The sequence below is a fragment of the Lonchura striata genome, chromosome 14 (assembly GCF_050655825.1).
Source record: "Lonchura striata isolate lonStrDom1 chromosome 14, ASM5065582v1, whole genome shotgun sequence".
In the NCBI taxonomy this organism is placed as follows: Eukaryota; Metazoa; Chordata; class Aves; order Passeriformes; family Estrildidae; genus Lonchura; species Lonchura striata.
In genome coordinates, this window is record NC_140716.1 from 5,741,822 (window position 1) to 5,765,915 (window position 24,094).

Sequence of the window (24,094 nt, forward strand, 5' to 3'; positions counted from 1 at the left end):
TTGCAAAAATCACAGTGATCAGTGTAGTTAAAAATGCTTATGGAGGCTAAAAGGACAGCAGTCATTCTGCTTATTCAAAGCTTCTGCTGAAAGCAGTTAGGAAATTCTTGGTGCTTTGAAGTTTGCCTTTGGCATACCTTCTTCTATACTATAAATGAAAATGCAACTTAATTGTGATTAATTAGTTAATTAGTTACTGCTGTGTCTATCTGCTTTGCAATAATATTTCACAGTATGGTTTGCTGCATGTTTATTACTATTGTATGAATAAAAGATTCATAAGGATCTCACTTTCACTGAGAACTCTTTTTCTCTCTTAAAGACTGATTGGATTAACTTTTGATCAATTCCTCTGCCATACTTCTCTAATACTTCTACATTTAATATACAGAAACATAAAGATCTTGTGTATTCAGAGCAATAAATTAAAAAAAATGAAAGCACATAATTATTGCCTAAAGGAACAGTGAGAAATCCAGCTTAATGTGCATGAAAACTGATATGCACAAGAAAAGCTACTATAACTTTGTTTTGGCCAACCAGATAAAAGTGGAAGCGTTACAACTTCCAACAGTGATGTTTTCCCTAAATAATTGTTATCTAAAACCCAAACATTGTTTTCTAATGACGACACTATTCATTTCTACTGATGCAAGGCTTAGATGCATTTATGTAAATTCTTTCTAGGCTCTTAAAAACCAAAAGCAATCTAAAAGGAGAACTGCTTATAAGCTCACCTGGGAGGCACTGCCTTGCTGTCCCTTGATGGCTGGCAGAACCATTTTGCCCATCGAGCCAGAGGTGTTTGTGCGTGGCTCAGCAGAGAGCGCAGGTCTGGTTTCGGGGCAGTGAACCCTGAGAGCTGCCGTGCCTCTGGACACTGCGGGCACATGTGACTGCCCTGCACATACGTGCTCATAATCCCCTGAGCTGCAGCCACACGCTCTCATTGGAGCTCTGGCTAAACCAGGGCCTGATCCTGCCCTGGGCACGGTGCTGTGTACCCTGCCCCTGGTTGTGAAAGGGTTTGGAGAGGTCTTTTTTTGGAAAGGACGCAGGGAAAGGACACGCTGCGTTTCGGGGAACAGTTCAGCCTTTGGTGTTGTTACGTAACGGGAGACAAACAGCGGCTGCATCAGACCCGGAGAGCTTTGGTACAGGAAAAGAATTTGACCATCAGAGCAGCTACTCTGTGCACATTAACAGAGTCACGGCCAGAATGAGCCAAGCTGACAAAAATATTGTGTTAGTGAGATGTGATTTTCTTTAGAGCTGCTCATCGCAGCTGTGTATGCCGGGAGTCATATCCCCCCCACCTCGGAAACACAATGCTGTTTACCAAAACCCTGAACATCCACTGGCCTCTGGAGATTTAGACAGTAACCAACATTAGACCTGAAAAACAGCCAAGGCGAGCTTTAAAAAATACTGTAAATCTCAGAATTCTTTTATGCATTCAGAAGAAACATTTTAATTGGGGGGGGGGGGGGGGGGAAATAATGTAAGGAAAATGGTGCTGCTCTATCTTCTGCCTTTAATGAGGTGGTATGTAAATGTAAATTCTTTGCATTTGAATAAAAAGCCTGTAACATCATGATTTCGTCTATTTAGCTTGAATACAAATAGTCCTTAAATAATTTGCCTTTTTAAACTGTGATGAAGAAGTAATTTATGTGTTTTCCTTCCTCCCCAAAGCAGTAAAGTTTAATACGTGATTTTACTTAACAACCATAAAGGAGTTGACCCATAAAATGAATGAAGAACTTGTCTTTCATGTTAGCATGTGAATCTTCTTTGGTGTATGTAATATAAATGTGTTTTGTTACTTTATAGCATTAGTTGCTTATTTTTAATTTTGCAGTTTCTTAGAAGCTAAAACTTCACAACATGATTCTAAGATAGGCTCTAAGGTTAACACCTGAGAATTTTTTGGGTGTTGGTATTTATGATCCAAGCATTTGCTTAGTTCAGTTATTTTTTGTTCCCTTTGGCTGATAACCCCCCCCAAGTCTCTATTTACAATGTCTATCACACAGCAGCTCTGCTTGTAGGTCCCTTTTAAGTATTTTTCATTAGATTTTCTATTGTTGGGGATTGGTCAAATTGTTAAATAAACAAGCACTTCTTTAATCTCTGAAGTAATATTTCTTTGAGGAGACAGTGTGAGGCAGCCCAGGATTATGACTTTTCCTTTTTTTATGGTTTGTAATATTTCATACTTATCACTTACTTGGTTAAGCCGTTATGTATGGTTTGTATTTTGAAACACGGAGAAGAAAACCCAAACTGTATTTTGATCTAGATTTTGTAATACCAGTGACAGTAGGGCATGGAGGGAAGTGTGCTTTCCTTTTGACATCCAGACCTCATAAACTTCAGTGTATCAGCTTTTTGCAGGAAAAAAATGCAGAGACTGGGAGATGGAACAGCACTCCTTTGGTCTCCTGGGAGAACAGGAGGTAATTAGGTGGCTCCTTCGAGTCTGCTGCTCTCCTGGTTTTACAGAGGCAACTGCTTGCTCTCATAGGCATCGCCAGTCCATCACTTCTTTCAGGCTGCAGTACCTACAACCTAACACTTTTTCCATTGTCCTGGTTGGGCTTGTCCAGCAGACTTTCTGCAAGGCTTGTTTTGAGTGTAGAGATACATAATCCCTGACATAATTATGCTGTGTAACTACAGCTTGTAGTAACAAGTGGTAGCTGATCACTTGGAGTTACTTGGGGAACTTGTGGGGCAGAGGATTGTTGTGCTTTGACTATAAAGCACATTTCAATAATACCCATACTTACAGAACTTTTCCAGATATTTATTGTGTTTTCTGGCCTCCCCAGAGCAGTGAAGTTTAAGATGTGCTTCTACTTAGCAGCTACAAAGGAGATTAGCTCTAAAATGAATGAAGAATCTTGGGCAGATCTATGGATGGGGTGTTGTGCTGAGACTTGGTCCTGGCCACACTGCTGCAAGGGGACTGAGGGAAATGTTGAGGTTTACTTTAGTGACTTATTTCTAAACTGCCTCATTGCAAAGTTAGCAAGCACAAACCTCAGTGAAGGCTGAGCCTCTTCTGTAACATGCCAGGTAAATTAATCAGACCTAAAACACTTTTAAGCACAAGCCAGATATTTCTGCTGTGCACATGAGAGGTTCAGCTGGACAGGTGTCTGCTGTGAGCATGAAACACACAGAGAGAACATAATGCAGGTTTTTTTTTTGTCACCACTAAGCAGCAGGGATCACAGAAACCTTGGAGGCCTCCTCACAAGATTTATTTTCAGATGCAGTGTACTGTTCAATGCTTTTGGGTTGATTCATACACTGAATTAAATATGGCAGTTCCCTGTCCATCTTACCCCAATTATGTCTCTCATGGCTGATGGTTCTATAAAGTTAATGCACAGCCCTGAAGTTCAAAATTACAGGCAACTTTGTTAATATGAAAATGGGATGTGAACAGTGCAGGTTTTTGTTTACAGAATAATCTGTAGTGATTCAGATGTTTAAGTCATTATATGTTTAAGGTGCTGATGTCCCTAATAGGCTCCTACATCTAACTGATAGACAATTCTAGTAGTAGTTTTTACTTACACAAGCTAAATAAGACCAAAACAAAGTTCTGTTCAATTTTGTTTGACATTATAATGACATTTTGAAGTTCACCTTCCAGGAGTGCTCTGTGCAGTAACTTAGGCACTCAGTGATTCAGGTGGATTAAACAAATCACAAAGTTAAAGTGAAAGTAGTTATTCAGGACTGTGGTTGCCAGAATATTATTTTTATGAGCTGAAGTGGTTTCATTGAAGCATCACTAGAATATTAGTGAATTAGTGGGTGTGTTTCAGTACTTCATACCCAGCTGCAGAGTGTCTATAAAGAGTGGTTATTCCTATAAAGGATTATCACATGTATTCCTCAGTATACTTTTATCTTAAGCTGGTACCTTCAAAGGAATGCAAGCAGTTGGTGGTTCATGATAGAGAGACGCTGGGCAAAGATCTCCTGGTTCACTGCACAGAATAAAGTCAATCCCCGCTGACATTCCTCCTCATTTTCAGTATTACTTTTTTAAGTGTAAAGCAAGCTGTATTATTAATGGGATTAATTCAAGACTGTTTATTTCTGTTTCATCTTAGTGTGAATATTCAGCAAGTTCATATTTGGTCATAACAAGTCTGAAAATGCTTTGGTAATTACATAAAAAATGAAAGTGAATGTGCAAATCAGCAGAGGTAAGCAAGACATATTTGCACATTTTAGATTAGCTGCTTTAGCACTGCCTTTTATATGGGCACAGCTTTGAGTCCCTTTCATTTTTCATCTGCTACAGTATTTCAGGTTGCATAAACTTTGATGGAAAACTTTAAAAAGGCGACCACAACTCTACCAGTGCTGCAGCCCTATTAATCACACATTCATTCCTCAGAACCAGCATCTCTGGTTTGAGGAATTCACCCAGCTCTCCCTGAGGGCTGTTCCAGATGAAACTGGCTGTGGGAGCTGGATGTGTCACAGCCCTGGCACAGCCTCTTTTCTGCTGAGGGCCACCACAAAGCGAGTGGCAGCTGCTTGGTGTCCAGGTGGCACAAGAGAGGAGCTCACTGGGAGGGCACTGCAGTGCCCTGAGCAGCTGGGGCAGCTCAGAGTTCCTCTCCTTGTGCCAGCTCCATCATCACAGGAGTGGGAACCTCCTCCTCCACAGCTCCCTACTCTGCTGATGTGATCCATGATCCTCATGTGATTTTTAGTGAAAATCTTTCAGACCTGCTAACCCTGCTAATTCAGGGAAACTCTCCCAAAGTATTCCAAGCTTGTGGTTCACATCAGTAGCATGCCTTCTACTTTATTTCCAAAAGACCGTGATTCTGTTTCAAAAACATGGGTCTGTGCAAAAACCCTGATAGCTGCCAATCAGTAGGAGTGGGCAAAGCAGGAATATTTGTCCTTTCTAGTCAGCAAGTTTTTTGAGTTCCTTTATATTTGACCCTGATTGGTGTGGCCAAACTGCTGAAATTCCATTAGGTCATTGCTTGTGGAGATGTATTAGAGATGTTCTTTGGTGTGTCTATGCATCTTTTCTCTCTGCATATTTTGGCTAATTTTTTTAGCTACTGTTTGAAAATGTCATTAGACATCAGATCAGTTTATTTAGCTATTGTGGGCCAATCCAAACATACAGGATATAATACACAGCTCCTGACCTTTTCCTGTTACAGGCTTGCAGCAGCTCTTTCCTTTGCAGACCTCAGGTGGGAGGGAGGAAAGGGCTTTAACCCTCTGGGTGTGTTTTGTGAAGCTTACAGGACAGGCTGAAGGCACTACAGCTTGCTTTGCAGCACAGGAGAAACAGGAGAAAGCACAAGCAAAGGAAAAAGTCCTGGTTATTACTGTCTTCCTTAATAATTCTTGGCTACAGTCTCCTCAGCCTTCAGCCCTTTAAAAAAGTTCTAAAGCACCAAGTTTGCAAGCTCCAGACTGTGGCAGTGAGGAGGATTTCACAGTCAGCTGACCATGAAGTGCTACCAGCTTCTACAATCTGCTTGACTGCTCATTACTTCTTGAAGCCTTCCAGATTTTGGAGAAAATTGTTGCACAAAAATCTTCTAAGATGTGGTTGAGGACTGAGGAGTTAAAACATTTCCTCTAGCTGTTCATTTTACTATTGCCACTTTTGATCTATGCTCATGTGAAAAAAACAATTTATGAATAAATCTCTACCACAAGAGTTATTTTGATAGCATAAATCTATTGTATTGATTGTTCATGGCAAATTTTAAAGGGAAGAAAAAAACAGAGGAAGAATACAACGAAAATGTTAACCTTAATGAATGAAAACTGGATTGTTTGTACTATGAGAAAATGAGATAATTACGGCTATAAAATCCCATGCTCAAAGAATGAAAATAAACAACATACACAGTGTGTGGAAATGGGAGTGAGCCATTATGGTAAGACAGATTCCCTGAGATCTTTTCTCCATAGTAATTCTTAAAAATGTGGGAATTTATTTTTATTTAAAGACTAAAACCATCCTGGAGAATGTTCCTGGAGTTTGGCAGCAGTGCAAGAGATTGATTTACAAACATTTCACACCAGGAAAATATTTGGAAACCAGTAACATGGTGTTTGACCACTACAATTATAAGCAGCAATAGAAGCAATTTTTGTTGCATTAGAGCCATCTGGCAGGTTAGTGGTTCATTTATCTGTTTACCAAAGATTTTGTAGTCAGGAAATCTACTTTGCAAAAATTCCATATTTTAGGCTGAATCTTCTTTTGATGGGAAAAAAGTGATTAAAAAATAGCATGTCAAAACAAAGGCTTGACTCATCAGTTAAACACAGCACAGTAACACTGCAAAGTGTGACTCTGTTTCTGGATTTTAGAATGAATTTTCCTTTAAGTAGTAGCTAAATGGTTTCCTTAGATTGTTTGTGTGTTGCACGAACCAGATCAGATCAGATCAGTCTTAAAGTTCATAATTTTCCCCAGAGTGTCTGAAATCCTACTACAAAGAGTCCTTTCGTCTTAAGAGTCTGACACCAAGTAGAAATAAAAGGCTGAAATAATAACACCACTAACTTGGTTTAATTAATTGTATGTTTCTGTACTTAAGCTTGAAGGGTGGAAAGTGTTGCTTTAAAAGCTACCTACAAAACTGGTGAATGAGCAGCCACTCAGGGTGCCACTTCAAAGAGAAACACCCAAAAGAGCAACAGAAGGGAAGCTGCTTTTGAATTCTCTCAGTTCCTTCTGGCAGCCCAGGGCTTGCAAAGGAAAACAACCCTGAAATGGTTATTTTCTTTTGTGCTAGTTACATAACCAGCTCCCAGCAAATAAAGCTGGAGGTGGAGCAGCCATACAAAGCCCCACTTTGTAACCTGTGCCTGACATAGCTGCACAAAAGAATCTCACCTGAATTTAGGCATTTTTCCTTCCTGGCTAAGGGAGATTCCTTACACTGTCTGCAGCCAGCTTGATAAAATTCAGGGGCCCTGTGTAACTCTTGGTTGCACTGGTGGATATTTTGTTATTTGAGCCTTCATGGTTAGTCCAGAGTTGTACCTTATTGCTGAAGCAGTCAAACAAATCTTGGTTTCCTCCATTTTTTTTATTTTTCAGATTTCTCTGTATGCAATATTGTAATAAAGTAAAGAAGTAGGGGAAGGTAACTGCAAAAGGGAAAACTGGTTTATACAAGAATGCTCAGTCTTCCCTCCGGGATCAGTTGAAGCTCTAAAAATTGTGCTTTCATGTTAACCATCCTGTACCACCTTTAAACTTGGCAGTTGTGCTGTGTCTTCCATAAAGCAGCATTTGGGATGTAGGCTGGTCCTTCACTGCTAAAAATGAGAGCCCTGGCTGGTCAGGCTGGTCTTTGTGCCCTGCATCCCCCTGACTGTCAGCTGGTGGATCCTGGCTGTTTCCTTCCCACAGCTCTGTAATGCTGCTCTTGGGTTTGGGAGCTCAGTTTGTGATTTACTAGTTATAAAATTCCAGGATTACAGGTGTGCTCCGTTACTGTCCTCAGGTGTCAGCTGTAACATTGCTGCCAAGATGCCCTGGTGCCCTATTATTTTAAAGGATGATTAGGAGACCAGTCTGAGAATAGCTGTAACTGATGAAAGGATCGCGCGAATTTATACATTTGGCAGTTCTAACCATTTTTTACACTTACTTTATAGACCTGGAAAGGAAGGACTTGCAATAAATACGAAATTCTAAAATGTCAACTGTGCCCAACTTCTACAAACTTTATTATCATTACCTCTGTAAGAATTAAAAGTCAGTTCATGTACTCCAGAGCAGCAAATATTGTCAGACAATGTGTAATGGAAATTTCTGAGAGCCAATATTTAACATCTTGAAATGAGAAGCATCCAGGATAACTTTTGAAATCGCTTGAATTCACTATATATTACAACAAAATATGAAGGTAAATATTAAGGTATTTTCATCAGATGGTTTTAAATTAATCTTTGGTTTTCCTTTAAAAAAAGAAATTAAGAATCTTTGAGTAATGGAGAAACAGGGTGCCCCTCATATTGCTCTCACTCTGAAGTATGATGTAGAGAAAAATTACTTGGAAGTAGTCCCATTTCCATGTTTAAACTCTTATTATTTGAGTCCAGAATGCTCTTAAATTATCTGGTTTAGGCCTTGATACTGCAAATTAACTCTGGGTAGTTAGATGCATAAACAGGGGCACAGCAAAACCCCACTGAAATGAATTCATCTTGTGTGGCCTCGGGCTTTGTCTCATGGGGCTGTTTGCTGGGGGTTTGTTTATTTTTTAAATGTTCTAAAATGTTTTCCAAGTATGTGACGTTCCATAAATGACAGATCAGTAGCAGCAAACTTCAAACCCCCTTACAAAGTAGCTTTTCTTGGCTTTGTTTAGGAAAGTCTCTTTGATTTTGCTTGTATTTAATGTGCTGCTGGGTAACTGTGGAACATGCATCTTCTTAAACCAAATTCAGAGAGTACCATGAACTGACACCTGCTTAAGTCTTTAATTAAAAGTGGTTTAATCTCTAACAATCTCTATGTACATAAGCAGAAAGTATCTGTGTTTCATGTGTACTTTGAACTTTAGAAATCAAAGATTTGTAAATGAAACACAGCATGATGATGTTTGACTGGAATCTCTTCTTGTTGGCACAGCCTGGATTTCCTGGTGCTGTCAGCCCCTGGGAATACATTCTTATTAAAAATTACGGAGCGACGGAAAAATATAGAAGGAAGTCTTAAAAAAGTGTGTGTATCAACTATATAAAACATAAATTTAAAGTAAGCAAACACATAGTGGGACCTGGAGTGGAGAATTGCCAGTGGGATCAGACTTTTGTAGCTGAGTATCTTGCAGGTGAGTATGTTGGAGGAGCTGTTTCTACACCAACTCTAAGTTTTGGGGTAACAGATTTTTTTTTTAACAATAGCTTCTAGAAGAGTAGTTGCCCATGGAGCTACATGCATGTAATAGGTTTATGACTGGCCTTCAGTGAAGAATTTAAACTTAAAAGCTTGTCTTGCTGTAGCTGATATTATTCAATATATCCTTTCTGTTTTTATACACAGTCTCTAAGATTAGTGTGGTTGAGTATATTGAAAGTAATAAAAAACAGACACAGAAAAATTGTTGCATGTTTAAAGAAAAAAAATCATAAAATGAAAGAGGAAGTGCATCATTTATTATAACACCATGTAGACTAATGAAAAACATACTGAAGGCTGGAAATTTGTTAAGAGCTGAACTCAAAAAGTTTCCACTCCCAAAAAATGCCTTGGGGCCTCCAGCTGTAAGCCTGTGGCTGAAGAGGCCCTATGGTAAACTGACATAAAAAATAAGTACTCCATAAACAGTCAGCTCCTGTTTCACAATAGCTGGAAAGATATTTTTAAGAAGTATTACTATTGATGCTGACTGTACTTTATCAAAGTAAAGAGAGGCAGTGCATTTAACTAGAACATTAAATTGGGAGTTGGACACTGGGCACCAAAATGTTTATTGTACATAGGAGAATATGAAAATATGAGGTGACCTGCTGAGAGTAACAGAACAGCAGCTGGTACTGGCAGAACTGGAATTAACATTAAATAATTCCTGGCTTCTCATCCTTTGCTCATCAGACTGGGCTGTAAAAGTGCCCTGTTCCTCTCCCCCCTGAGCAGGTGCCACCCCTTGTACCCAAGCACGTTCCTTTGTTGTGTGCAAATCCCCCCCCAGAGTATTGGTGTTTGCACCAGCAGTGCTCACGTGAATGGAATTAACTGTCCTCTTGAAGAAGACAAGATGAAGTTTTCTGTCTGTCCTTTAAATCTGAACAGATTAAGTTTAGATTAGAAGTCTTTCCTAAAGGTGCATCTTCCCTGCTGAGCCAACAGGGGCTTGGCTTTGGCTTTGCCTTTCCCCTTCTCCCTGCTGAGCCCTCTTTGATGACAATCATTCCTGTTGCAGCATTTCTGAGAGAGAGAGGGCATGATTTATGTCTGGAATGAGCTTTGAGCTTCTCCAGTCTAGGCCTCAAATCTGGGCCTTGTGAGGCCTTCCAGCCTGTGGCACAGTTGGAAATTAAGAGTTTGTGGCGCAGTTAGAAATGATATTAGGGTGTGATGGGGAGCACTGGGCTGTCCGGGTGTGAAGTAGTACAGGTTTATAGTGTGAGGTTTAGTCCACTTTAAGACAAAGACAAACAATGTTACTTGCCAATGAGAGTGCCTTTGTAAACTGTAAACAATATAGAAGTGTATTTAAACTGCCATCTTCTCACTAATAAATGGAGAACGTTGGATTAACCATATATTGGTCTGACGTCCTGTCCAGCTTTCCTGTCTTTCGAGGACCCTGGCACTGCATTCCTATGGGCCATGGGCTTCCAAGGCAAGCTGAACTGTCAGGATGCTCTCCAGGAAGGCATCACAGCCTCCATTCCTTCTTCACATGGCTTGGGAAGCAGTTTGCAGAAGTAATGCCAATAAAACCTTCTGATGTGCTTCCAGTCTCTTTCTCCAGAGGTTTCCCTGCCATGCAAAGAGCCCTGGAATATGTCAGAGATGATGGGACACTTCCACACAGTCCAGATTTCACAAACTTAGAAAGATGTAGTAAATTGAATGTAACTTTATGAGACTGTTTAAGGTGGCAGCTTTGTGATCTTTGAGAAGGACAATCTGAGAGTTAATATCATTTATCTTAGCTACATCTTCAGTCAGGACTTGGTAATCCAGTACCTTTTTACAGAAGTAAATATCAGGTCTAGAAGTCCCAGTTTTGGTAAATATTTTCACAGTTTTATATTGATGAAATAAGCATGCATAATAATAAACACACTGTATTGCTACAGCTTTACTTACATGAAGTGCAGTCCAGGAGAATGTTAGTCTGAGATGGAGCCACTGGGAAGAGAAAAGGAAAAAGAAAAGGTGAAACAGTTACTTCTAGGTGATTGAAAGAAATAAAAACAAAATTTAATCAAATCTGGTAAGTATAGATAACTTTCAGTTTTTTGTCTTGCATCTCCCTAGACCATCTCTGTGTAGAACCTACAATAACCCAGTGTTTTCATCCAGTGATTAGAAAATCTGTAACATGATTGTTCATGGTGTTTGATGCTGTAATGCCTCACAGTGGGGCTGATGGTTTTATTTACTCTTGTGAGGTGAATTGAAGATCTTTCATAAAAGCTGTAGATTGGTCTAAAAATAGAACCATAACTTTTTTCTCCTCATTAAAAATGTCATGCTTGGTAGATTAAAACTGACATGTAACAGTCCTGGTATGAAATATTTGTTCTGTAATATGAAACCACGATAAATGTCACTTTGGTTTGTTACTGTTACAGATGGTGGGTTTGGCGCACAGTGTCACGTTAATTTTACTGAGTATGTGTTTGCTCCTTTGCATATTATGGGGAAAAGTATAGAGAATTATATTTTATTGCATTATAAGAAGTGTAATATATTTGTCCACTCAAAATTTGTAACCATTATTTCAGTATATCTTTAGATATGATGCAACTTATCTAAAGGAGAAAAAAAAATAAGTAAAGCACTTATTCCATATGTATTGCAGTAGGAAAAAACATAAACAAGCATATGTAAGGAATTGAAGAGATTTGAGCTGAGATTAATGATTGAACAGTAATATTTGTAGAGAAAGGCAAACTTTAGTAAGAGTAGATGAGTTTTCCCCTAAAAAGAAAGATTAACTTGTTCAAGGGTACTTAATTATGACTGAATTTTGAGGTAAGTAGAATACTTAATCTGGGAAAAATGTTTTAAGATAGCTGCCTGTGCCAGTTCATTCTTTTTTGTATTAAAGTTTTATTGAGAGATGCAGAGCTGGTCTGTAAAAGATCTGATCTCATTCTGATGCACTTTTTGTCTACTATTAGCACCAGTTATGGTTGTTACTACCACATTTTCCAGTCAGGGCTCCCCTGCTCTCCTTGGCCTCTCTCTGCCCTCTGTTTGACATCTCGTGGTTGGCATTTAAGGGCCCAAGAAAAACAAACAGTGCAACCAGTGTTTTGCTTGCAATTTTAGTTTCGTAGTTTGATGGAGAATAGTAAATAGAAGGACAAAGTGTTACTATTTTTATGTGGTCTTGCTCTTAAGAGAAAGAAATTTCCATGACTAACGTGACTTTGTGATGTGCCACACAGGTGGAAATGCCCAACACCACCTCCGGTGGCTGTAAAACCCTGCAGTAGTGGCTGGCTCATCACAGTCTCTGGCTGGCCTCACTTCTCAAGAACAAAAATAAATCATCCACAAATCCATGCAAAGAAGGAGCAGCTGTTCTGTTCATACTTCTGTGCAAATTTAAGTCACATTCAGGGAAGTAGTGGGACATCTGCCCCGTGCTTTAGAGCAGAAACTGATTGTGGAGAGCTTCTCCTGCTGCCTGTCACTGCTTGGAGTCCCACCTGGACACAGCTGTGACACATCTGGAGCTCTGGGAGCTCCAGCTGTGTAAGGACAGGCTGCAGGAGATGGCTCCCCCTGAGTAATGCAGTCCTCTGGAGCTTTAGTTGTGTCCTGTGGCCTCATGTCCATGTGGCTATGGGTATCACTAGGGTTAGACACGTGAGCTGCTGAATTCAGCTGGCAAAGTTGCACAAGTTTCCTTATGTGCATAGCAAGGTGCAGTGCTGAGACCTGCATTCCAAGGACAAAAATAAATCAGCACCTGCATTCCAAGGAGCACTGCTGTGAGCTCACAGAGCTCCTCAGGCTGGGCTGGAGAAAGGTTCTGTGGTCACCCAGCAGTCTCCAAAGAGCAGCTTTGCTTCTGCTGACCTGCTGCAGCTTTCCAAGGTTAACCTGGCACTGAGTCACTGCTTCTCTCTCTCGTTACTCAGTAGCCCTCCTGCATTGATTCTTTTGCTTTCTGATCCTTGCTGTTGAAGTGCAATTTCTTTTATGTAGTAAATAATGTTTCAGGATTGATTAAATCACAGCATGAATCATAATGGAAATACTGAGCTATACACAGGGCTCTTCCCATTTCTAAGTCTGTGGAGATTAATAACAAGTTCTGTAGGGACAGCCTTAAAGTGGGTTTGCAGTTTTGCTGGGAGCTGAACTCACTGGTTTTTGTTTTAATTTAGTCAACTTGAGCGGAATAAAATGCTGGTTAATCAGTTTGAAATGAAATTGTGGCATAGGCAGAATGAGCATAGTTATTTCTAGATAGCTTAAAGAATGGAGGATGATTTCAAAGGTCGTGTGTAATTATACTTTTATTCATGAGGCCTGTGTTTTATATTCTAACAAATATAATTCATGTATTGTATTAATCATACAGAATTCTGAATCGCAACATAAAACTCTGCAGTGCTGTAATTAAGAAAAATGAAAGTGATAAGGAGTAGCAGCTATGTAGCTAATGAAGGAGTTAATTTCAACGTGTGTTTCAGGCTATTAAGTACTACAAAGCAAGAAGTGCTGCTTTGCCAGCACAAACCAAAGGAAGGCAGTTAAGTGCCACTCCCTTCCCCAGCCAGCATCGCTGGGAGTACCAGAGAGCTCTGCCTCTAGTTCTGACAGCAGCTCACACAAGAAATGGGCAAGAAAATATAAATCACTGGTGCAGATTGCTGTTTAGTAAAGAAAATCTTTTGTATTCTGCATGTGGACATGAATTTTTCTCTATGCAAATGTTTTTATCCTTTCAGGTTGAATTAAGTTTTACAAAGTTATAAAGCCAAGAGCTCAGGTGTTTTTTTCTGTTTGTCAGGACTCTCCAGAGGCTGGGATCTGCAGGCCATCCAGGACATCCTTATTTGTGCTGTGCTTTGCTTTTTGTTTTTTTTTTTTTTTTTAAGAAGTCTGAAGCGTTTTCCTTGTGCGGTTTTGCAACCCCATTTTTTTTTTTCCAAACAGCAGGAGTCCTATCACTAGATCAAATTTGGAATTCAGTGCTTCCAACAATTGTCTAATGGATCCACATGTTTACACAGCATGACACTGGCATCCAGATAGTGTCAATCAGTACTACTGTTTCGTGCTTCCTCCCTGCTTTAAGAAAAAAAAAAAAAGGAAGAAAAAAGGGAAAAGTACAGACACTTTTTTCCCTGGTACTCAGGGGAGCAGTGAATGTTTCCCACTACCAGTACTCTCTCACAAAATTTTGGAAAATACTTTTTTAATAACAGACCTAACTGAAAATGCCAACTCTCATGTATTTTATCAGTACTTAATGTATCGATAAATAGATATTAAAAATCATAGAATCCCAGAACTGCCTGGGTTTTAAGAGACCTTAAAGATCATTTACTTCAGCCCCACTGCCGTGGTCACACCAGAAGAGGTTGCTCAGAGCTCCATCACACCTGGCCTTACTTCCAGGGATGAATGCTACAAAATGGGAAACTGGGAAGTGAAATTTCCAGACCCAATTCTTTCTTCCTTCCTGAGACTGCCTGCTGAATAAAAACTTGATTATCTTGTAGTGCTGTGCCCCTAAGTTGCAGCACCCAAACCACTGCCTGGATGAAGCTCCAGCTGCTTCTCCCTGCCACTGATGTGTCCCTGTGCTGATTTGGGCATTTCTGTGGCTTTATGGAGAATCAAATCACCCAAAGGATCTTTCTAAAAACCAGAGTAGCCAGGGGCAGCCTCAGGCACTTGGCATTTGTGTAGCACAGGAGGACCATTTGTAATTTACTTGCTCGTGTGTTTTGCCAAGTGTTTGATTCCTGTTCCCTGTTATTGGATGTAAATAAATCAGTAGCAATTACTTGGCAACAACCTTCCATGGTCATTTGCTCTGAAGCAACTTGGTCCCTGGTAGCATTGAGTGAAGGAAGGGGGGTTTGGCTGGGACACCAGAACCTTTCTTTTTCTTTTTTTTAATGCTCTCATGGGATCTTTCACTTCCACACAAGCAACTGCCTGAACTGGCCAAGTGGTCTTGATTTAATGTTGCTTTATGAACATGACTTGTCGCAGCTGCAGGATGTCATAACCTCTATTTCCTTAGCTTGGATTTGAAATCTGGAGCCATATGATTCAGATGAACCACAACAGCCCTTGCTTAATTTAACTTGATGTATTTGTTTTGAAAATACTGTTGTTCACTCCAAGTTTTAGCTGCTAAACGAATTAAGCTGATCTGCACTGGTAAATGGGGAATACTGATCAACTTGATTTAAAAATTCCCTAAAAGCTGTAAAGAAAGCCCCAGTAGTCTTTAACTTATCAGTGTTAATGAAAATAATTAGTTAGTGTAAACTTAAAAAAATCAAAACTTGTTTTAAATACAATAATTAGAGATTGTCCCTGAGATGAATGTAGCTCTGATGCAAAAAAAAAAACCCAAATTCTTACAGAAATAATTGTATCTTGTACAGTATTTCAGGGAAGTACAGTGAGGTCGCCAAAAGCTGTTGCTGCAGACAGGATTCAGAGTACAAGATGATGAGCAGAACTGGGTTGGCTTTGCACCCAAAATTTGATTTTACAGAGCTCCTATTCTTGTGCAGCTTAGAAACTTTTGCATTTGAAGTAAAGCCAACTGGATTTGTAAAGATACTTATCTTATTCTCTGGCCCCATTCAAATCACCAGAAAATATTAAGGCTGACAAGCCCAACTCTATATGCTTCTCAATTAATATTTTTATGTTAGATTATAGTACACACAGATTTGCACTAGTGCCAGGTTTGAAGTCACTCAGCTGGTTTCCAAGTGGCAGATGCTGCCTTCACTACCGTATGTCTGCTCTCCATAATAGCAAATATTCATGTCAGAGTTTAATGTCTTTCTTTGTAACTTGTTGCATTAGAGAAATCTTAATTTAGTCCATTTTAATATAAGACTAAACTTTTCAGTTCTAGGTTCACACATACAGTGTGTGTCAGCTCCCTGTAACTCCTTGTTATTTTTGGCATTTTGTCTTCTGTTGAAATTTATGTCCTTACCAGTTTTTTGTTGTTTTTTAAATTATTTTTTTAAGAACAACTCATCTGGAGTAAGCAGGCAGAATAAAAGCACTGCCATGTCCTTTCTAAAGATACTTGATTGTGTGCTTTAGATGTGTAAAATTTAAAAAAAAAAAGGGAAACAGTCTTTATCATGGCTATAGTCTGTTAAATAGAAAAAAAACCCAAATATTCCCCAGCATTTGCAAACCCACCTTTTTATTTAAGAGCCTGAGACACAGCAAAAATGAAAAATCACCCAAGAGAATTTGCTTGTGCACCCAGTTACTAAAGGTCAGTCTCAATTGCTTATATGTCCTATGAGAATTTTCTTACTGCTTCTTAGATAAATTCATTTACAGTCTCTAATTAGTAGATTTTTTTTATTATTAAGTTTATAAATGTCATAATCTAATTACATTCTTAACTTGTACTTTCTACAACTGCTTGTTGTGTAGTGGTATTTTGTAAAATATCTTATTTAATTATTCATAGATGCTCAGAGAGACTAAACCAAGTTTGAGAGCTGAGATGCTTTCCCAAATGTAGTTTAGAGCTGTTGGCCACTCAGTGAACTGCTTCTGCAGTCTGAAATAGAAGTAGCCCAGAGCACCTGCTGGAACAGCATCTGCAGGATGTTAAGTTTGGCAAATCAACACTTGTGTGTTGGTAACGTGCAGGTGGATCTGTGTGAGGGCACCCACAGAGTTGCTTCTAATTGTCAGGTGTGTCTTGTGGAGCGGAAAAGCGCAGAGGAAATTGTATTCAAATACTGAAAATTACCTTACAATTAACATGCAATTTTACTTGATGGGTTTTGGGCAATTCTACTTCCTGCCAACCTGCGTGGACTGAGTGAGGTTTCTTTTTCTCTGCCTATTTCCTCTCCCTCCCAGAGTATTGCAACGAACTGTTTCTGAGTTTTGTGTAAGGCAGTGGAGCCATTCTGAAAAGCTGGTGTTGGTGTCTGGAGGCAGTGCTGTGATCTGGGCACTTGGCTGAATTCCTTAGCAGCAGTTCCATGACCAGCCGGAGCAGTTTCTTGCACGTCACCATCCTTTCTTTTTTTTGACATGGTCATTGAAAATTATTTATGCACCCTAAGACTTAACCCATTCCATAGACTATGCAATGTCACAGCCTCACAGGCTGACCTGACTTTATTTATATTCACACACACACAGAGCTGACACTTCACACGTATCTCTTGTCAGAGCTGCAGAGCTGATGGCTGAAGAGCACTTTCTGTAAGCTGCTGGCAGCTGGATGTCCTGTGTAGCCACACAGGAGGGGATGTGTTTGCCCCTGGCTCGCTGGGCGAGTTGAGCGTGGGCACTTTCCTGCAGCCGTGTGGACGTGACCACCTCCAGACACTGGGATGCCTGCACTGCCTCTAGTGCTGGAACCTGCCTGATGGCACCTGCTTATCACAGCTAGCCTGCTGCTGGGACTCACAGCTGCCTTCTGTCACCCTGATTAAGATTTTCTGAAGCCTTCTGAGTTTGCATGCTGTTAGAGAACTTTCTCACACAGCTTTCTGTAAACAACCTATTGTTTTGCATTCCTTCATAGAGGTGGAGAAACTTGGTGTACTAGTAGTTTGTCCAATGTCATTGGAGAGGTGGTGCCTTCACCCTCCAATCCACCGTCACCTTTGGAAAAGTATAAATACTGGAGTCAGAAAATAAACTTCCTCTTTTTCACCTTTGCAATAGCAGCAGCTCATGTCGTGCCTCCACGTGTCCTTTAGTGACATCCTCCCTTCCAGTCTGTTACCAGTAACAGAGGTTGCTTATTTGAAGGTGTGCACCTTCCCAGAGGGGAACGATTGCAAAAGGGAGTTTGAGGAGAGGATGGTGAGTGGTGTAGTGCTCGAGCTGGGAGAAGCTGGAGGTGGGCTGAACGTGTTGTTGAGACAGAAAAGAAGAATGGTATTTTGCAACAGGGAGGAAGTGGTGTGGTTGATTTGCCACATCACAGTTCTCAGTGGCCCACCCATTTGTTTTGACATAAATACCTACTCTGGAGCTATGTTGAGGCATGAAGACAACCTGTACCCTCACACTTGTGATCTTCAGGGTTTGTTGCTGCTCTTTGAAGAGTGAGATTGATGTTTTAATGTTTTGTTTGGAGACTCAAGCATGTAGATTTGTAATTCTGCCCTTCTAGCCATTTCCCTGATTTACCTTGCAGAGTAAACATTCTTTTGTTCTGTTTCCCAGACTTCCTTTTCCTTGTCTTTGCTGTTGGCTTAATTTTGAGATATGATACTCAAGTCAGAGGTGTCTCCTTGGGAGCAGAAAAAACCCCAATAGCTAAGGGTTTGAACGAGCTAACTATTTTCTCTGTTTAGAAGCAGCAGCTTACTTTCCAGTATTCTGGAAGTCCTCAAACACATCCTGCCAAAGGCACTGACCTGAACAGCAGCAGTGCTTAGAAGAACATGCTCAGGTTTTCTGGCAGCTCTTACAAGCCACTTAGAATAAACAGGCACATTGCTTGCAGCGAGTGCCCCTTAGTTTGGAAAGCACTGCTGAAGGCAAATTTGTGAAGAATTTATTCTTGTGGTTGTAGTATATAGTGCTACAGTGGGTCCAGTTTCCTCAGGTTTGATATCTAAGATCTTAATATCAAATCTGGAATTAATACAGCTGTATTTAGAGACTAAGACATTTGCAGGGTTCACAGCAATATTTCACTGTGTGGCACAGTGGGGAACTCAGTGTGTTTTAAACATTCTCCCCCTGTGCTTGTACAGATTTTTATAGTTGAATTGAGAATTTATAACATGCTGGGTCTCATATTCCAGGTCTGTTTGTTTCTAAATCTATACACAGAACATGGACTAGGTCATAAATTTTTGCAGATGAAATGAAGGCTGATTAGAATTTTAATATTAAGGAAGGAAATGGCCTTGGGTAGTGCACTACAGAGCAGAACAGGCCTTCTGTTAATACACAAGAGTATTACTATTTTCTTGAACTTTGCCTTCCAATCCAATTACAACTTGTGCCTAGAAATCATAACTCTGGTGCCTTCCAGTTGATAATGTTGAATGTTATCCTTGTCCAAGCTTATATAATTTCCAGTAGTAAAAACAATCTTGATTATAAAATTGCTAGATAATGTACTCTTAAAACTGAGTTATGGGCAGTAGTACATGGTCTTTTTTGATAAACAAAGTAGTCATGATGGTATATCAAATTGACCCAGTTCTGTCTCGTTTTAAATCAAATTAAATCAAGATTTTTTTCTTGGCACATGCAATTCCTGTGATGACATATTGTGTAACTCACACTTTGTGATAAGAATGAAGACAAAGCTTTCAGTGTAAATATATTTTTTTTTCTGAATCAAGCAAAATAACGGGAATCTCTGTGTTGGCTTTCATTTTAAGCACTTCTGTGATAGCATCATGCTCACAGTATGAAATGAGCTCATCCAAGGAGTACTTCCAGCCAGTTCCCTTATCAGTGTAAGCCATCGTAGCTCAGAACCTCCTGTGTCCTCCTCCCCTGCCCTCACTGGCTTGGACCAGATGCTGCATAATTCTCTGGATCTGTATTTACTATCCCTTGGCTGCACACATTTTTGCTGCACATTTACAGCAGAAAATATTATTACTGAAGTGTGGAATCACATTCTGGTATTACTTCATGAAAATCGATTCTGATTCCTCACTACTTCAGAGCATGTTATTAGCTAGTACAATTAATTATTCTCTTAAAAAAGAATAACATTTGTATCCTTGTTTAGATGCTGCCTGTGTATTTATAGGATATAAATATATGTAGCCAAATGTGGTGGCTGAACTTGGCTGCTTCTCCTGCTGGTTTCTGTGGTTTTGCTTCATTGTCCAGAACAAGTGACAACATTTTTGACTCTCTTGCATCCATCACCAGGTTTGGTAAGATGTCCACTCTTGGCAGAAAAAGATCAATGCATATTTGTTTATTTGGGCCTTTAAATTGTATAGCAGACTTTTATCATTTATTATCTATCTCTAAGAAGTATTGTTTATCGTTCTCACACCATTAAAACATCACATTAGTGGAACAGTCTGAAACGTATTTATCCCACTCTAAAACCTCAAGGGGTTGTGCACAGGCTGTTATGCAAGTAGGTTTATTTTAGATTTCTTCCCTTTTTTCTTTAATCACTTGTATAATGTGTTTGAAATGTATGTCTGATGTTGATTCCTTTTTGTTTTCCATTGGGGGCATTTGCTTTTGCAGCTAAAAGGATTGAATACTAAATATTCTTTTTTGCATGGGTACCTAAGAGGGTATTTTCTTCTTTCAGTCAGAGAAAGGCATTCCTAGGATTTAAGGCCTGATAAAGTAACAAAAAATACAGCAAATCCAAAAAGGCTAAAATATTAATGTATTTTTATAATTTGGGGATTTTTATATGGGGTAAATCAGAGCAGAAAGAACAAACTATATGAGAGATACCATTCCAAATGAAGAAATTAGAATTATTACATTGTGCCGTCCACATTGTAAGAACAGTATGGATGAAGTCTGACTTCTTTAATGATTTTGTTCCCCCCTGTACTAGCCCACAAGTCTTTCAGTAACCAGAAATATATGGGTTTGTGATGACTTGGTATAATGAATCTGATGCTTAGAGAGTTGTATTAAAAGATTTTTGTTTCCCCTTGTTTCTTAAAGTAGAAAAATGCTAATGCTTCCTTTCTTTTCTGAACTTCCTGTCTGGAACCGAATTTGGTAATACTGTTCCCAGGGTAAAGTACCCTTCACAGATCTTTGTAGAGCTTATGAATTCTTTTGTTTGATTTCTTGCAGGTTTTGGGCACAACACAGTAAGTTTAGTGCTGGTATCTGCATTAGACTTGGCATTTCAGAAACATTCCAGTTTAAAGGTTCTGTTGTGATTCAGTGCTGAAGGGGCAGTGAGTTGGCAGCTCTGGAGAGACTAATTTCTTTCTGGTACCATGTTATCTTTGATCAGGAAACCACTTGAACTGACATGCCTTCAGAAAATAACATGAGAAAATATGGAAGTCCAGAGTTTATCAGACAGTTTGGCTGCAAGGGAGGATTCAGTTGTGGTTTTGCCTACAAACACTTTTTATTTCTTGAGTTACAGTTCTTCTACAGTATTCACAATTGTGAGGGATTTCGTATCAGCCATGTGAGCTGTATGAGCATTCAAAACAATTAGCATTACAAGCTTTCCATGTATTTTCAGTTCTTCCCCCTCCTCAATTCACCTCACTCAAAAGCTGAGGAGAAGGGAATGTGACTGAAGGTCACTTTCTTCAGTATGGCCAAAATGCAGAGCTTAAGCCTGTGACCCAGCTGGCATCTTACACTAGAAGCTCCTCAAATGATCCAGGCATCATACAAAATTCTGGCATCAAAAGCTGGTGACACCCAGTGCTCCAGAACCAACCAGTCCTGCTTGTAGTGACAGACACGGGCAACAAAGTGCTCCATCATGTGCCAGGAGCAGTGTTTCTGTCCCTAATCCTGGAGATCTTCCCACCCAAAGTGGTACCTGCCCTGCTCAATGTGGTCCTTAAATAACCAACCAACTGCAGAAGCAATTGGCCACACGTAGCCAGAGTGTCCCCACGAGCACTGAAAGAATTCTGCAGCTTTGTCAGACATGTCTCCACCTAAGAGTTTCCAGAAGGACTGGTGGGAGTGCAGCTAACACCTTCACCCATCATTCTTCCTGAAGGATGATGCTATATCCAATGCTTGTTCAGGCAAAGACATCTTCATCTCATTGTAATAGGTTCTAATTATTCACTTCTGCAAGATCCCTGCCTGGGAGTCAGCACAAGCCAGATACTCTGTGAACTATTAGCCCAAGAAGTTCTTAATTACTGTGGAGTCACTCCAGCTCTTTAAAATGTATTGCCTGTACTGATACCATAAATCCATTTTCCTCTCCACTTGCTGTGGAGCCCTTTGTACCCTGGGTTTGGTGTTAAAGAAGGCCCAGAAGTGCTGCTGTGGCTTATCCCTCGTGCTGCTGGTTGTCATCTACAGCTGAGCACGTGCCATGGGGACACGGCTGCAAAAGACACAGATAACCCAGCAGGCCAGGTATTTTATGGCCTAGTTTTTAAAATTCTGATTATCACTCTGGAGAAAGAGCCACAAAAATGCTATGGAATTGTCTGTCTTTGTAGTGGATTTTGTGGCTTCCTATTTGCAACATTTGTTGTGAATAAATTTTTGCACTTTGGCCAAAACAAGACTGTTTTTATGACTTTTCTTCAAAATGTGTTGAAAGCTTGTGTTGCTTTGTTATTTATTGTACAGCACTTAAATAAGTTTATATACTGAACACATGCTGAAGCAGAATTCACAAATGGCATCTCCTTCAGTGTAACTTCAGAAGAATTTCAGAGAACCTGCAGTTGGTGTCCTGCTGCAACCATGTAACTTTGCAATGAAGACAGACATTCTAAAAGTTTTAGGACACAATTTGGAAAATTATAAATACTTGAAATTGTGACACTACCAGGAACATTAATCCTAATTTGACTGAAATCCAAATACAAACCTTAATCTAAGAAGCTAAAAGGAAACTAATGAAAGATACCAAGGCTTTTCCCAGGGATGAAGAATTTCAGAAGCCTTTGGAGGTCTGTGTGCTCTGTTATATGGGTTATGTTTCTGACACCTCCCAATGTGGATCTAAAGTAGTTTATTATTTAAAAAGGAAAGATATACAGGCAGTTTGGCAGTAGATCTACTCTTTGAATAGATAAAATTGCCTAAAAACCTCTTGACAGTTGCTTGTAAGAGGAGCTGTATTAGAGACTTTTCTCCTTTTATTTCTAGTAAATTTATTGACTGAACAGCTGAGGAGGTGTTTCAGGCTAATTACCCATTTTCAAGCAACAACTGCGTCTCAAGTCTTTTGATCATGTGCCAGTTCTAAACTGAAAACAAACCTTGATATGACTACACTTTTCACTTCTTTAGACTTTTGTAGTCTTTTTAGTCTTTCACTTCTTCAGTCTTTTGTAGTCAGTCAGAACTATTGCATAGATTTTCATAAGTGTGCTCCTACTGTCAAATGTGTGCTCCTTTACCTAAATGACACAGACATCCTAAACCAGCTCTGCTTACTTAAGTGGTAAAGGAAGAGTGTTTTGCCATATCAGTTCTTACTGCATGTATGTCTTTTCCTGTTAAAGCACTCCTATTCCTAAAACATTTCCCATTATCTCTGGTGTCCTGACAGCAGTAATCTCTCAGGAGGTCTAATCTGAGACCAGATTTAAAAAAAAATAAAAATCCTAAAATCCTGTGAGTTCAATCTAGCCTTTGTCCTATGGTGACCAAAGGGTAAAAGAAACCCTTTTAAATAAATTTGTTCTCTTTCTAAATAGATAACTAGCCAAATGCATTTCAAGTATTTGTTCAACTGATCAAATATTGCTTTAGATTTAGAAAACAAATTAACCAAATGTTTGAAGAATTAGACATTTTGTACCTGAACAATTCTCTGTGTCATTACTTCTGCACAAATGACCCCAAGTACTGTGGTCAAAATAAAAGACCTTTTCAATGAAAATAAGTCAGACAAATGTTGAATTTTTTTTTTCTTTTAGTTCTTCATGAAACAGCTAAACTGTGGAAGTTCAGACTCTTTTCATTTTATCCTTTTAATTGAAAGAAAGTCATACCAGTGTGTCAAATTTAAGTCCTTACTTCTTCTGTGGATACACTGATTGGCTGAGGTACATACATACATATATATATATATACACACATATATATATATGTATGTATGTACACATATATTTGGCAGAAACATAACTTGATAGTTGAACATTAGTTTGAATTAGTTTGAATTTGGGATAAACATTAGTTTGAATTTGAGATAAACACATTTCTATGTGTGTGGGTTCAGAAATCAGAACAGTCTGTCCTGACACTAAATAAACACAGTTCCCAGGTGGAAATTCTCAATTATTAAGATGTCTGATTAACTTCTAACTCAATGGCTGTGCTTTAAGATGCTGCTTTAAGCAATGTTTGAATCACTATTAGATACCATTCTTCTTTCTGCTCTGCAAGTAGAAGCTGTGAACTCCTTTTTCACATTGTTAGGGTAAGATTTTCTACCAATTAGCTAATAACAGGAGTGGAGTCAGAGACACATAGGCATGTCAAATACAT

General features: G+C 39.4%; 2 protein-coding genes across 6 annotated transcripts in view; one reads left to right on the forward strand and one right to left on the reverse strand.

Annotated features, from left to right (window-relative positions):
* CHLSN (cholesin) overlaps positions 1 to 24,094 on the forward strand; it is a 123,572-nt gene that overhangs the window by 59,671 nt on the left and 39,807 nt on the right. The window contains exon 1 of one of the 4 annotated variants that reach the window (XM_085592229.1): positions 12,478 to 17,779. The exons of the other annotated variants lie outside the window; for them this stretch is intronic. Coding sequence (XP_085448355.1) covers positions 17,648 to 17,779 — 132 coding nt within the window. The 5' untranslated portion in view covers positions 12,478 to 17,647. Of the gene's footprint in view, positions 1 to 12,477; positions 17,780 to 24,094 lie in introns of those variants that run through there. 4 annotated transcript variants of the gene reach the window in all.
* The window catches only part of GPR146 (G protein-coupled receptor 146), a 49,861-nt gene that overhangs the window by 17,040 nt on the left and 8,727 nt on the right, over positions 1 to 24,094 (reverse strand). The window contains exon 2 of one of the 2 annotated variants that reach the window (XM_021539707.4): positions 10,853 to 10,894. The gene's annotated coding sequence lies outside the window, so the exon portion shown is untranslated. Of the gene's footprint in view, positions 1 to 737; positions 762 to 10,852; positions 10,895 to 24,094 lie in introns of those variants that run through there. The other variant, XM_021539708.4, reaches the window with a different exon arrangement.